The sequence below is a fragment of the Thermobia domestica genome, chromosome 1 (genome assembly GCF_964235325.1).
Source record: "Thermobia domestica chromosome 1, izTheDome1.hap1.1, whole genome shotgun sequence".
Taxonomy (NCBI): Eukaryota; Metazoa; Arthropoda; class Insecta; order Zygentoma; family Lepismatidae; genus Thermobia; species Thermobia domestica.
The window spans coordinates 375,816,234-375,832,719 of NC_137454.1; the positions used below are offsets into that span (position 1 = coordinate 375,816,234).

The following is a 16,486-nucleotide window of genomic DNA, read 5'->3' on the forward strand; positions in this document are numbered from 1 at the left end:
GTTTTTAAAATTAAATAGCTCATTCAAATGCATTACTTCGTTTATTTGATTTCGAGTTAGTTAAAATGATCCTTTTTAGAGTTGACACAAATTATGTCACTCAAATTTATTCCTTTGTTTATTTGAATACTCCAAAATGGTGCAATTTCTTTGTTTTTCTCGGGGGTACAAAACTAAATACTCCATTCTTAATTTGAGTAGTAAAATTGTATAAAATAGTCCCTCTTCGCCTGGATAAGCTTGCATATGTGCATTATTTTTATTCATATTAGTTTCATTTTTTGTATATAGTTTAGTGGTTTAGTGAATTCTTTGTGTTTGTTTTAGTGATTTTTTGGTGAGTTTTTAGTGAGTTGTGTTTGCATTGGCTGGCAACAGTGCCTTCAGTGTGCTATTCAAGTGTGTCTGTGCATTCGAAAATGTGCCGTGAAGTGCAACTAGGCAAGCATATTCATTAAGTTTCAGAAAAGCATACACCGTATTTATTCAAAGGTTTTAGAGAAACACTCATGTTCATTAATATACAAGATTTACATGTTCTTCACAGTGTTTTAGAGTGCTACTCAGTTTATGTGTGACCGAAGACAAAGTATAATGGTTAGCAAGCAGCATGTGGTTTAGCTAGCAGCAAGCAACGATTACTACAGAAAGAAGTTAATATAAGTAATTCATTGTACTAATATTTAAGTATTATATCAGTATATTAACACATGAACAAAGCATGTTATATTTATCATATTAACGCATGTACCTTTAAATAAGAATTGAAGCAAGTAACATCTAAAATATTCGTCAAGTCTTATTTCTCGTTCCTTCATGATATCTGGGTGAATCAGTAAAATGGGTTTAATCATACAGTTCATTAGCTTTGGATGTGATATGTGTGATTTGTAAATAAAGTACATAAACATATCACCCCATACATAAGCAACATCATTTTTTTGGTCCTCCGTCCACCAGATATCAGAACGAGAAACGTGACTGCATTCTTCGTTCTCGTGTGTGTTTGTGTGGGTGCTGGCTGTCATAGGCAGGACAGAGCTGTTCATATCAGTATAGTGGTGTGTATGCATTCAACCCAGCTGAATTCAAGGTTACACGTTTGTAGGTCACTCAGAAGTGAAAAGTAAAATATATTGTCAGTGGTTTGTGTAGTTAAAAAAGAAGGACTGAAACAATGGCAGAAGTGCAGTTGGGTCAATTAATTAAGAAACGTGCTTCGGTCAAAGGTCAGGCAACAAGAATACAGACATTTCTTCAAAAACTACAGAATGAAAATAAACCTAGCATACAAGAAGCAAGAACAAGGCTAGTTGCACTTGAAGGGGTTTTTATTAAGTTTGATGAGATACAGTCAGAAATAGAGCTCTTGGATGAGACGGGTGAACAAGAAACGCACAGAATTACATTCGAGGAACTGTATTATGATTCAAAGGTTAAGTTACAAGAATTTATTGATAGTTTTGAACAAAAAACGGATTCAGGGACAGCAAATAACAAAGCTGGAAATTCTAGTAGTAGTTCAGTACAATTGCCTAAAATTTCCTTGCCCACATTTTGCGGTAAATACGAGGAGTGGTCGCCCTTTAATGACATTTTCATTTCCCTTATTCACAATAACGAATCATTAAGTACAGTTTGTAAGTTTCAATATTTGCGCACATCACTCAAGGGAGAAGCGTTTACATTAATAGCAAATCTGCCAACGGTAGAAGTAAATTACGAAATTGCATGGAAGCTTCTTGTTGAACGCTACGAAAACAAACGGTTGATAGCTTCGACATATGTACGAGGGTTGCTCAATATCAAGCCAGTAATGAAAGAAAACGCTAAAGATATTAGACAATTTGTAAATACTGCACGTAGTAATTTTCAAGCCCTTGAAGCATTGAATTTGGACAAACCTTTGCATGACGTACTCCTAACACAACATTTAGTAGAAAAACTTGATTCGGCAAGCTAAAGAGAATGGGAAGCTGAGCAAAGTAGTGACTCCTTTTCATCGTTATCGGAATTATTTTGATTTTTAGAAGGTCGTTGTCAAATGTTAGAAAACATTCGTCCTACTCAATCTGAAAGTACTTATGACAACAAAAGTGTAGAGTCCAAAGCAAAAAGAAAGAATAACAGTCAAGTGAGTTCGTTTGTTACTGTGCTTCCAAATGCATGTAATATTTGCCGTAGCAAAGAAACGCATGCTGTTTTTCGTTGCCCAGAATTTCTGAGTGCCAACATTAATCAAAGAAAGGAGCTCGTGAAGCAAAATAAACTATGTTTTAATTGCTTAGGTAATAAACATCAAGTAAAGGCATGCAAATCAAGTACTTGTAAGAAATGTAATTTTAAGCATAATACACTGTTGCATGAAGATACTGCTCAGGAGGCTACTAACAAAGACAGTTCAAGCAAAACAAATAACAATAATACTAACGTACCTAAAGTTAAGGAACAGAATCAGGTTAAGGTTCAACCACAGGACTCTTATTGCTCATTTAAGATTAATTATGGTCAGCAAGTCTTATTAGCAACAGCGTTAGTTAACGTAACAGACACTAAAGGTCGTTTGAACAATGCAGAGTGTTATTAGATGCAGCGTCTCAATCGAATTTTGTAAGCGAAGCTTTAGTTCATAGATTAGGTCTCAAGAAAACGAAAAATCGTGTTCCCATTAGAGGAATCAATTCTGTAACCTCCGAAGCTCAGCACAATGTTGAAGTTCATATTTATTAAAGAACATGTGATTTTAATGCATTGGTCGATTGTTTAGTATTGCCAAACATTACAGGTTGCATACCTTCTAAGGATATCGATTACAGTAATTGGAACTTGCCAAAGGATATTTGCTTAGCCGATCCAAATTTTCATCGCTCGTCGTCAGAGGACATGCTTATAGGTGCGGGGTTATTCTACAGTCTCCTCGAGCCAGGCCAGAAGACTAGAAAAGGACATTATCCAGTTTTGCAGGAAACGAAGCTAGGATACGTTGTCGTCGGAAATATGCCTTCAATACCCGAAGAAGCCAACCAGTCGGTAATTTCATGTTTTGCTCAGATGGAGACAGACTTGGATACACAATTGAGAAAATTCTGGGAACTCGAAGATCTTCAGACTAAGATTTACACGCCGGAAGAAGAAAATTGTGAGAAGCATTTTTTACAAAATACAACCAGAAATGGAGACGGAAGATTTATTGTCAAATTACCAAAGAAGGAAGAGAATGCAGTTTTAGGAGAGTCTTACAACATGGCACTACAAAGATTTAAGCAGCTTGAAAGAAGATTGCTACAAAATCCTGAGTTTCATAAACAATATGCCGCCTTCATGGATGAGTATTTAAGTTTGGGTCACATGCAAAAAGTTACAGAAGAAGACGTGAACAGCAGCAGCAGTTGTTATCTTCCACATCATCCTGTATTCAAGATGGACAGTACAACAACTAAATTAAGAGTGGTTTTTGATGCAAGTGCAAAAACGTCTAATGGCAAATCATTGAATGACATTCTTCAAGTTGGGCCAATTGTTCAAGATGACTTGTACTCCATTATTTTAAGGTTTCGGTTGTATTCAGTTGCATTTACAGCAGACTTAGAGAAAATGTACCGCCAAATATTAATTCATGATGAGGACAAGTGTTTACAACGCATCCTTTGGAGAAATTCAGTAGAAGAACCGATAAAGTCGTATGAGTTACAAACAGTGACGTACGGGACTTCGTCAGCATCCTTCTTGGCAACAAGATGTCTGAAGCAAATAGCGGAGGAAAATTCCAAGGAATTTCCAGAAGCAGCAGAAGTAATAAAGCACAATTTCTACATTGATGATGTGTTAAAATCAGTACCAAACGTGTCAAAGGCCTTAGAACTACAGAAGGATCTTATTAATATTTTAAGCAGAGCAGGTTTCAAGCTTTGTAAATGGAGTTCTAACAAAGAAGAAGTACTTCAAGGAGTTCCTGAAGACTTCAGGGAAAAACAACAGCCAATCATACTTGGTCAGCAAGACGGTGTTAAGACTTTAGGAATAGCATGGATTCCATTAACAGACAAACTTATAATTTTGAACAAAATTTGTAAACACGGAACTGCACCAGAAGGTAATGTTGCAATGACAAAAAGACAAGTTGTCAGCATAGTGTCATCTATCTTCGATCCATTAGGTCTAATCTCTCCAATTGTCATCAAATACAAGAATTTCTTACAGAAGTTGTGGAAGACAGGGATGGATTGGAATGACCTATTAGACACAGTCTTACAAGTTGAGTGGAATCAATTAATGTCTTGGTTACCTGCGATGGCGAAGATACAAATTACAAGAAACGTAATATCTTCGGAGAACGTTAAGGAAATTCAATTACATGGTTTTTGCGATGCAAGTGAAGAAAATTTTGGAACAGTAGTATACATCAGGGCTACAGACGATCAAGGAAACATTGAAGTCAATTTACTTTGTTCAAAGTCGAAGGTTGCACCACTGAAGAAGCAAACTTTGCCTAGATTGGAATTATGTGGAACACTGTTACTTTCGAAGCTAATAGACAAAACGCTATCCATATTGAATATAGAGGTCAGTGGTATACACCTGTGGACAGACTCGACGATAGTTTTGTCATGGATCAAATCACCTCCCAATCGTTGGAAGACATTTGTATCCAACAGGGTGGCTCAAATTCAGAGAATCACATCAATCAATCAATGGCACCACGTGCCTAGTAAAGAAAATGCGACAGACATAGTTAGTCGAGGAGCGGATCCCAATACTCTTATTCAGTCTCGAGAATGGTGGCATGGTCCAGAGTTTCTTCACACAGCAGAATGGCCATGTCAAGAACAAAATGAGCCGGGTAATATTCCAGAAGAGAAGAAAGTCATGATAAGTTTGGTGGCAGTTCATGAAACAAGCTTTATGAAAAGATATTCATCCTTAAACAAAATGTTGAAAGTAGTAGCATATTGTTTGCGATTCAAACAGAATTGTCTTTCTAAGAAATCAGAAAGAAAAACTGATAGTCTTGACGCTTCGGAACTTCGTTTAGCGTTACACAGATGTATCAAGTTAGTACAACATACTACTTATCATGAAGAAATATTGAACTTGCAACAACAAATGGAAGTTTCAACAAAGAGCCCAATCAAGGATCTTTTTCCATTTCTGGACACGGAAGGAATGCTAAGAGTAGGAGGAACATTGGAACATTCAAACTTGGAGTACGACAACAAGCATCAATTCATCGTACCTGCAGAACATCATTTCACCCATCTGATAGTCAAAGAAGAACATAAAAGGTTGCTTCATGCAGGACCACAGCTTCTTATTGCATCTTTGCGTACCAGATATTGGATTCCAAGAGCTAAGAAGATGGTGAAGGCAATAGTACACAATTGTTTGGTTTGTTTCAAGTGGAGATCAACAAGTTCATCACAGTTAATGGGACACTTACCCAAGGAAAGAGTAAATGAAGCAAGACCATTTGTACACGTGGGAGTGGACTACGCAGGATTCTTTTATGTCAAGCCCACAATTCGCACCAAAATTCAAATGAAAGTCTATGCAGCGTTGTTCATCTGTTTAGCCACTAGAGCAGTTCACATAGAAATAGTTTCAGACTTAAGTTCTCAAGCCTTCATCGCAGCATTGAAGAGATTTATTGCTAGGCGAGGAAAATGCTTACCTATCTGTAGCGACAATGGTTCAAACTTTGTTGGCGCCAATCGAGAATTGCAACAATTTTTTGAATCCAAGACTAACAGAAAGGACATCCTGGAATACTCAGCTCAAGAAGGTTTAGAATGGAAATTCATTCCTGCCAGATCTCCTCACATGGGGTCATGGGAAAGTTCAATAAAATCCATGAAGTACCACCTACGGCGTATAGCAGGAACTGCAAGTCTGACATATGAAGAGTTGAACACGTTACTTATTCAAATTGAAGCCATTCTAAATTCAAGACCATTGACAGCCATTTCCAACGATCCTACAGATCCAATGTATCTCAGTCCAGGACATTTTTTAATGGGAGCTACACTTCTCAGCCTTCCGGAACCAGATCTACTAGACGTGCCTATCAACAGACTAGGAAGATGGCAACGGATTCAACAAATGAAGCAGCATATTTGGAAACGTTGGTCAAGAGATTACCTCAACCAGTTACAACAAAGAAGAAAATGGAAGTCAGCTCAACCTAATTTACAACCGGGCATGGTCGTATTGTTAAAAGAAGACAATGTTCCTCCTCAAGTGTGGAAGTTAGGTGTGATTGAAGAAGTTCATCCGGGCAGTGATAATTTAGTGCGAGTGGCAACTGTGAAGTGTAAAAGTGGCATTTTTCGGCGCAGTGTTGCTAAATTAATTCCTTTGCCCCTAGAGCATTAATTGATTGTGTCTAATCAAGGAGGGGAGGATGGATAAGCTTGCATATGTGCATTATTTTATTCATATTAGTTTCATTTTTTGTATATAGTTTAGTGGTTTAGTGAATTCTTTGTGTTTCTTTTAGTGATTTTTTGGTGAGTTTTTAGTGAGTTGTGTTTGCATTGGCTGGCAACAGTGCCTTCAGTGTGCTATTCAAGTGTGTCTGTGCATTCGAAAATGTGCCGTGAAGTGCAACTAGGCAAGCATATTCATTAAGTTTCAGAAAAGCATACACCGTATTTATTCATAGGTTTTAGAGAAACACTCATGTTCATTAATATACAAGATTTACATGTTCTTCACAGTGTTTTAGAGTGCTACTCAGTTTATGTGTGACCGAAGACAAAGTATAATGGTTAGCAAGCAGCATGTGGTTTAGCTAGCAGCAAGCAACGATTACTACAGAAAGAAGTTAAGATAAGTAATTTATTGTACTAATATTTAAGTATTATATCAGTATATTAACACATGAACAAAGCATGTTATATTTATCATATTAACGCATGTACCTTTAAATAAGAATTGAAGCAAGTAACATCTAAAATATTCGTCAAGTCTTATTTCTCGTTCCTTCATGATATCTGAGTGAATCAGTAAAATGGGTTTAATCATACAGTTCATTAGCTTTGGATGTGATATGTGTGATTTGTAAATAAGTACATAAACATATCACCCCTTCATACATCATCATCGCCTTTTCTTAGGTTGGTACAAAACTAAATAGACCAATCAAATTCTGAGCCAGTTTTCTCACTGGTACAAAATTGAATAGTACAAGATTATATAAAATATTCAGCTAGTTCATTTTTTCTCGTTGGTATAAAAAAGTAGAACATCGAAAATATTCTTTCGTTACAGAAATTATGATCCTTCTACGGTTTTTCTCATTGATACAGAAAATAGAACATTTCAGTATTTCAAAAGTTACATAAATTCTGAGCTAGTTAAAATGGTCAATTTTTGTTTGTTTAAACAGTATATAATGATATAAAATTCTAAGCTAGTTAAAGTAGCTCTTCTTCTCTTTTCCAGTTGGTACAAAACAAAATAATCCACCTAAATTTTATTCATTCTTCACTTCATTTTATTCTGGTTGGTATTCCTTCGATTATTGGAGTAGTACAAAATGGGATAAAAGTCTGAGTTAGTTAAAATGGCATTTCTTGTTGATACAAAATTGAATAGGTCATTCAAATTTATCCTTTCGTTTGTTTAAATAGTACAAGATGATTTAAAATTCTCAGCTACTTAAAATGGCATATCTTTGCTTTCTTTCTCGAAGTAAGCCAGTCATATTTATTCATTCTTCACTTCTCTCTGCTTGGTACAAAACTGAATAGGTCACACACAGGCTTAAATATTTGACCTTTGACCTCGATAGTCAGCACTATTGGAACTTGTAGTAGTTCGTGATCAATTACTAAATGTGGAAATACCACCTCAATATTTGGCTCCGTTTTCGAGTTATTAGGTTTTAAGTATTTTACCTTTGACCTCGATGGTTGGTATTTTTGGAACTTGTAGTTGTTGATGAATGTGGAAACACCACCTCAATATTTGGCTCCGTTTTCGAGTTATTAGTTTTTAAGTATTTTGACCTTTGACCTCGATGACCATTATTTTTGAAACTTGTAATAGTTGATGACCAATTACTAAATGTGGAAATAGCACCTCAATACGTTGCTTCGTTTCCGAGTTATTACGTTTTAAGTGTCATACAAAGAGCCTATCCCACATAAACTATAAGACCCAGGTAATCAGCATGTTCGAAAACCCCCTTATACCGAGTTTTATCCAAATCGATTAAAATTTTTATACAAAGGCGTATCCCACATAAACTATAAGATCCAGGTAATCAGCATGTTCGAAAACCCCCATATACCGAGTTTTATCCAAATCGATTAAAATTTTTATACAAAGAGCGTATCCCACATAAACTATAAGACCCAGGTAATCAGCATGTTCGAAAACCCCCATATACCGAGTTTTATCCAAATCGATTAAAATTTTTATACAAAGGGCGTATCCCACATAAACTATAAGATCCAGGTAATCAGCATGTTCGAAAACCCCCATATACCGAGTTTTATCCAAATCGTTTAAAATTTTTATACAAAGGTCGTATCCCACATAAACTATACGACCCAGGTAAAAATAAATATGATATTCGTAATCAGTATGTTCAAAAACCCCTACATACCGAGTTTCATCCAAATCGGTTAAAATTCTCATACAAAGGACGTATCCCACAAAAAGTATAAGACCCAGGTAATCAGCGTGTTCGAAAACCTCTATATACCGAGTTTTATCCAAATCGGTTCAAAGAGGCGTATCGAATCGGAAATGTAAATGTTTCTGCTATGTGTTCGTAGTCTTATGTAATTTCTGCTATGGTAAAATAAGGGTTGGAAAAGTGATCATAAAAGAGAACGAGTACACTCCTTAAAAGAGAATGAATCATGTATTCTCTGCTCTGCTGTGTGTTCGTAGTCTCAGTGTAATTTCTGCTATGGTAAAATAAGAGGTGGAAAAAGTGGTCATAAAAGAGAACGAATACACCCCTAAAAATGATCATAAATGGGAATGAATACATCCCTGCTATGTGTTCGTAGTCTCCATATATTCTTTGCTATGGTAAAATGTTCAAATAGGGGGTTGTAAAAGTTTGTTATCTGCTCTTCTATGTGTTCGTATTCTTATGTAATTTCTGTTATTTTAAAATAAGGGTTGAAAAATTAGCCATAGTCTTTTATTAGCTCTGCTATGTTACGTATTCTTATGTCATTTCCGTTATGTTAAAATAGGGGTTGGAAAATAAGCCATGTTACATAGTCTTATGTACACCCCCTTTGCTATGTTACATAGGTATTCATTGTCTGCTAAAATAGGGGTTGAAAAAAGGGAATGAATCTTATGTAACTTCGGCTATGTTAAAATACGGGATGGAAAATATGCTCATAAAAGTAAACGAGTTCACCCCTAAAATGGAGGTCATAAAAGAGAACGAGTCTAAATCTATGCTTTGTTCAATTAGGGGTGGAAATGAATACACTCTTGCTATGTTAGGTAGTATGTTAGAATAGGGGTTGGAAAATATGTCATAAAGGGAACGAGTTCACCCTTGCTATGCTACTTACTCTCTGCTATGTGTTATCTGCTCTTCTTTGTGTTCGTAATCTTATGTGTTATCTGCTATGTTCAAATGGGGGTTGAAAAATATGCTCATAAAAGAGAACGAGTTCACCCCTAAAAAGTGCTCATAAAAGAGAACGAGTACACCCCCCAATAAGTGCTCATAAAAGGGAATAATTCACCCCTAAAATGGAGGTCGTAAAAGACCGTGGGTTCACGGTGTAAGGTGTTCAGTTTCCCAGGGGCTCCTGAGTTGAACAAGTATGGCCTCATATCGCCTCATATGGCCCAGATCGATCCATTTTCTACTACTATCATGGATCAGATCTCGTTTCTTTTAGAATAGAACATACTTTCTAACGGTATTACTTGCTTGTCCGTATTATACACCAAAAACGGGAAAATCGGGAAAAACGAAAGTTTTTACGAAAGAAAAATTCGAAACTTTTGCGCCCTTTTGCCCAACCCTGGGTTCACATAGTGATATGATTTTTCGCTTAAAAAATACATTGTTATGAACACAATATATGTGCAAAATTTCAATCTTGTATCTTGAAAACTAAGGTCGGGAGAAATTTTTGAAAGTTTGAAGGTGACCAATTTTTTCATATACTTAAAAATTTACTGCGTCTTTACTATTTATTATTCATGGTTGAAATGCAATTTTCTCAGCATAACAAGTTCTTTTCAACGGTACCACTTGCTTGTCCGTAGCATGCACCTGAACCGGAAAAATCGAGAAAAACTCAGATTTAAAAAAAAATCCCGCTGAGACACTTTGCCCCTCTGGCCCGTGACTGGGTTCACGTAAGGATCTGGATTTCCTTAAAAATATATGTTGTTATGAACACAATACGTGTTTAAAGTTTCAATCTTGTATCTTGAAAATAAAGGGCGGAAAAATTGTTTGAATTTTTGGCCTACAGCCGTGGTTCGAACTCCATGTTCTTTAGTATAGTGCGGCATTTCTAATGGTACCACTCACATGTCCGTATCACTCATCTGAACCGGAAAAATTTGGAAAAGCCGGAATTTTTTCTGGAGCAAATCACCCCCTTGGAATACTTGCGTTCCTCGAGCCCGTGTCCGGTTTTACGTAGGAATCTAAAAAAAATACTGAAAAGTACACAATCCGTATCCAAAGTTTCAATTTGATATCCTGAAAACTAAAGGCGTAAACATTTTTTGAAATTTGCCTTAAAAAAAAAGGACACACCCCTCCGCCCCCACTTGGCACCACCAAGTTGACCATCTGGTTCCAAAACACATCTGCAGTGTTCTTTGGTCCATCTTTGACTTGACCAGTAAACAAAACCGGCTTAAATACCTGTTATGAAACCTAAATAAGCGGTCAAAGACGATACTACGACATGGTATAAAATATTCCATAAATCCTAAAATTGCTAACTAATATATTTCATGATATTTTGTGAATGAACATTTCATTTCCAACGGCACAATAGTGGTTGGTTAGTTACTTCTGACAAAATCAGAAAGAGGCGATATAGTTTGAAAAAATTATTCTTGTGTTAAGATTTTTTGTAAATGTCTATTATAATTTTGTTCACATTCGATAAATGCATATCCAGGAAATTCAGAATGCTGTGACCAGTTTTCACATACATCAGGAAGTTTCAGAGGTGATAAGTACATTTTTGTTACAATTATCTCACCGAAAAAAAATTTAATCAATTAATGTATCTAAATAAATGTAATTTTATTGTTTCAGAAGTAGAATCCAGTAAGAAGTATCGCGTGATCACTGGTTTCACTCCTTCAGACGCACCGGTGTGTTGAATATTGTTACAGTAAGCAACTAAGAGCAAAAATGAGTTGATGTATTACATTATTCATACAATTCTGTACGATATCAGAGTGAGGTGGAATATCAGCCATAGAAATAGTTAGCTGCTATTTGTGTATTTATGATGGTAGTTCTTCATATGAAGATTCTGGTTTACTTTTACTTTGTAGTAACTTTTGACCACAGCAGTTTTGGTGAAATCTTGGAAAACATAAGGGAGTTCAAAGAATGCAAACTATTTGAAAGCCTGAAAGAAGTGCAAATTTATTGTCCTAATGCCATAACAATTACACTTCATCATGAGAGTTCTTTTGCCAGGGTTAGATTTAATTGTCACAGTGATACTCTTGTTGCAAATTATCCTAAAATTACAAACCTAGGAAAGATCCTCACGAAGGTCAAATTATATTTTTACAATTGTTCACAGATAAGGGAAAACGTGATCTCTTTCCAAAAGTCTCAACAGTATATGTCAAAAGACACCAACATTTTAATAGAAAATGCAACTTCAGATAGCTATGTACTGAAACTTAATACCGCGGAATTTTATGGTATAGAACTATACGCTATAAATATAGATAATGTATATGTAAGTCAATTACCTAACATTCTTTTTCCGGACAGTTTAAAAGTACTTGCTATTTTACACACAAATTTAAGTAAGCTTCCAGAACAAATATTTCAGAATACTCTGAACTTAACATCATTGGATTTGTCAAATAACGAATTGCATTCTTTACCCAGATTAATATTTCAAAATCTCGAGAAGTTAAAATATTTGTATTTGTCTGGAAACCAACTTGAGGAACTTGATGAAGAGTTATTTAGTAGATTGTACAGCCTTGTAAATCTTTATCTTGCTAACAACAATTTAGAGACTCTTCCGATGAATTTATTCCAATCTCTGGGAAATCTTTTGGAGTTAGATCTAAGCAACAACTACTTCAAGAGTATTGGAAATTTTATTTCTCCCTTAGTGAATCTAACATTCTTAGATATTCATTCTTGCAATATTAGCTACATCGAAAAGGGAGCGTTGAGAAATCTGACATCTTTAAGAACACTGGGATTGAGCAACAATCCAATATCAATTCTATCTGATATTAATGGCAGTGAGTATTTAAATGCATTCATTGAAGTTTTACTTCTTAGTAATTGCAGTCTTGCCACAAATGTATCTAATGTTCTAAAAAATCAGTTGGAGATAGTGGTATTGAATCTTAGTGAAAATGGCATCAGCATTATGCCAAATTTTCTTGCCTACAGAGAACTTCAACACGTAAATATAAGTTATAATTTTTTAAAAGAGATTAACTCTTATGCTTTTTATAATCTCAGCTTCTTAAATCAACTAGATTTAAGTCATAATAAAATATCACATTTACATGAGAACGCTTTTGTTGGTTCGTTCCGTATAACGTACGGATTCTTGGATTTAAGCTATAACTTGTTAAATAACATTTCTTCCACTACTTTGCATAATTTGCTTCGATTAATTTATTTGGATTTAAGTCATAATCAGCTAATTGATTTACACAATGAAACGTTCAATGGAACTCATTATATCGAAATCTTATTCTTGAATAACAATAAATTAACCACAGTTCCTAAAACACTATTAACTTTAACAAATTTACGAATACTTGATTTAAGTCATAACAAAATTTACGATTTTAAATGTACACTATTTCATTTCAAGAGCGCAGTGAGAATAAATTTATCATACAACCAATACAATGAAGATTTAAATTGTTCCTGCTATTCCCTGCTACGACCTATTTTTGCTTTTCAGAAAATTAAGTTCGCTAATAATAAAATTAAAGAAGTTAGAATGCATTGTAACTATATCAACCTTCTGTATTTAGATATTTCAAACAATCGTATTACATATATTGGCCCCATAGATGCTCCAAATTTGAGGTACTTAGATCTTTCAAATAATTTAATATCAGAAATCGATTGGAATTTTCAAAATAAACAAAGATATTTAAAACATTTAAATCTGAATTATAACATTATCAAAGAAATTACATCTTATGATTTGAAATTCACATCATGCAATTTAACTATTGGTTTTGAGAATAATCAAATAGCTTCTGTTAATTTGAAATCATGGGAGCTTAATGTAGGTACTGAAGAATCGAATTCAACTATTATAATGAACATAAACCATAACCCTTTTTATTGTTCTTGTGACGTTTTCCGATTTTTAAGGTTACAAGATCGAAATATTTATATTTCTTCTGAAGGAAAAAATGTGGCCAAAATAACAGCTAACAACTTAAGATGTTTTGAACCCTCAGCAGTACAAGACTCCCTTGTTGAGTCGGTGGAAGATTGGACATTGCAATCCCTCTCCCTGTTAGGACTCTGTAAATTGTAAATTGGCTCATAAACACTGAAACGTGTGTTTCTTTATATAACACTATTAACATATTAAGGCTAAGAGAAGTCAAAGAAAGTAGAAAATTATAAGAAAATATGGAAAATACACTTGATATTTGTCAACCAAGATATGCATTCCAGATATAAACACTTCCAAGTAGCGGAAAGCTGCATTACTGTAAAATACAGAAGTAGAAATTCACTTATAGAAATTACTCCTTTATCATGAAAGACCTACTTGTATTTCAGATGAGAGATTACGTTATTGATTCCGCTCTAAAGTGTGGTACACATTATGCAGCAGTTTACGTCAAAGTTACATTTTCCATTTTAGTTTACCTTAGTCAGTATATTAGTGAAAATTATTTTTTACAGCATACGTATTGTGTTGCTATACGCCAATTGTTCTTAGATTGTAGGGGATGATATACTGTGTGTTATAGTCCCGAGTAAAATCGATTCTAAGGCATATCCTAAAGCAAATAAAAAGATGTAAGTAACCAAAAACAGAAAAAAATGCTATCAGAATATTAAACTTATCTCTAAACGATCTTAAATAATATTTGAGCATTAATGAAGTCTCATAAACTGTATAAAATAGTGGAGAAAATCATACAGTAATAATGACTAGTGTTGTTTACAGGTATGTGGTTCAGTTTGCTAAACATGTAGATTTCATTTAAAACAAAATATAATGATTCTATAAAAACTAAGTCTAACCATTTCTGTTTTTTTTATTACACCAAAAGTTAAAATTATAGAAAGATATATTTTTGCGTAGAAATTAACCTTTTTCACGGAATTACTGGTATGTTATCTTGCAACACAAAAATTCACCCTTTTGTGGATCGATGTCGCTCCATTTTTCAAACGATTAAAGTAGAATCGAAGAGGATTAACTGCTATAACAAATATTATAAATATAAAAGTGTTAAACCTTTCATAATATACTTCCATTAATGATGAGGGTAGGATCCTGGTTAAAATGATCAAAAATAAACTCATCGTAATTTTATATCCGTTGTTATGTAAGACGGCACATAACACAACAAGCTAGGAAGCCTGAGAATACAAAGATTACAAGGAAATTATAAAACCTACAAAATATTTTTTATGTGGAAATTATATTTGTAAACAATATGTCTACACAATATGAAGCGATGTATTTATATAATCGTTTTAATGCGTTGTATAAAGTTTCAGTTTTATGTATTTTTCTAAGCATTTCACATATTTTAAAAAGTACTGAGAAGGAGCTAAATATTTTAATTAAACTCTAAAAAAAGAATCCTTAAACATTGACACACATGTCACTTGTTGAATAGAAAAGTAACACGGTTCAAAATATGTACTAAGTTCAAATTCTGTACAGCATTGAATCGACAATTTTTAATGGTTTCACTTCTAAATATAATTCACATTACTCTTGAGAGAAACGTAGGATTATATCCTAGACTATGCTCGTTTATATTTTTGCTACGATATTGCTAACAACTGTGGACAGCGTAACTATTTAAAACTTGATTTTCAACAGTACCATACTTGTGTAATATTAAACGTATGTAAGTACAGTGACCACGGTACTGGAAGGTGTACATGAAGCATTGAATCAATTTCAGAAATACCATTTGAAGAGACAAGAGTAGACCAAGATGCCAAGAGTTACAAAACAATATTTATCCTACATTGATTTTCATTTTGGTTATCAATATTCCTTTATATTATTACTTTCCAGTCAGAGCATATCAGTATAGACAAATGCAGTAATAACTCAGCTTATGAAATATTCCTGGAAAATGGGGGATGCTCAAATATTCTCTTAGGCTAAGATAGCACTTAGAAGGTAGAAGTTAGATGGTCATTTTAAGTTGGCCAGAAATTTCTATTATATGCTATACCTGTTTTTGTTTATGCTTGTATAAATCCTGCTCCCTCCTTGACTAAATACATTCTGTGGACGTGTTTAATGCAGTGTTTTATCAATTATTATTGTAGTGTTTAGAAATATGAAGAAAGTAAAAGTTATATATGTGGAAAAACTAGCGAACAATTGCGGTAGGGCAAAATAAGTGAATTTAATTATATGTTAACATCTTATTATACGCTGAATTATTTGAAACGATTTGGTATAATCGTTCCAAATACTTTACTACTCCACCTGGTAGGGAGTCCATCGTTGAAGACTTGCAATTGAAAATAAATATCTTCTAAATATTTTGTAAGTTTTTAAATGCTTTTAATTTGTTATTTGTTTAATGTTATTTTGTATTATTTCAACATTACTTCTTTGCATTTGATAAGAAAAGTAAAGTGATTGTAAATGTACCTGCGTTGTTAATAAATAGCTTTAAAGAGATTTCTTTGTAATTTTAGTATACCTACTCTTAATTACTATTGTGAAAATTAATGACAAGTAGTTTCAAACAAAATAATTTAGTGTACCTGTAATTTGTCAATACATTGTTCTTATACACACTGAAATATTTTCGTTTGCATCCAGGTCTTACAATGTTAGCAATTTTATTACATTTCGTTGAAAGATGTTTGTATGATCGTAAGTAATAAATATTTTTATAACATGTTTAAATTGAGTTTCTAAGAATTAGCATATCTCCAATTTCATTGAACTATGACTGACAAAATGAGACCAGGAATTTGAGAAAAATCTGTCAGCAAAAAACACATCGTTACAAGAAGTCTTTGTCAGAATGTAGATTGGACCTACGTCTGATTTTGTAAGCCCTCGTGTATGTACTA

At 34.1% G+C, this 16,486-nt stretch overlaps 2 protein-coding genes across 2 annotated transcripts in view; both read left to right on the forward strand.

The window, feature by feature from the left end:
• Positions 1-16,224, forward strand: part of LOC145664528 (uncharacterized) — a 61,646-nt gene extending 45,422 nt beyond the window's left edge. The window contains exon 2 of the mRNA XM_081731274.1: positions 11,270-16,224. Coding sequence (XP_081587400.1) covers positions 11,466-13,727 — 2,262 coding nt within the window. The 5' untranslated portion in view covers positions 11,270-11,465 and the 3' untranslated portion in view covers positions 13,728-16,224. The remainder of the gene's footprint in view (positions 1-11,269) is intronic.
• LOC145682427 (uncharacterized) lies at positions 3,244-6,369 on the forward strand. The gene is made up of 2 exons (XM_081754065.1): positions 3,244-3,792; positions 4,969-6,369. Exons 1-2 carry the CDS (start codon positions 3,244-3,246, stop codon positions 6,367-6,369), a joined length of 1,950 nt encoding a protein of 649 aa, XP_081610191.1.
• Positions 16,225-16,486: the final 262 nt, after the last annotated feature.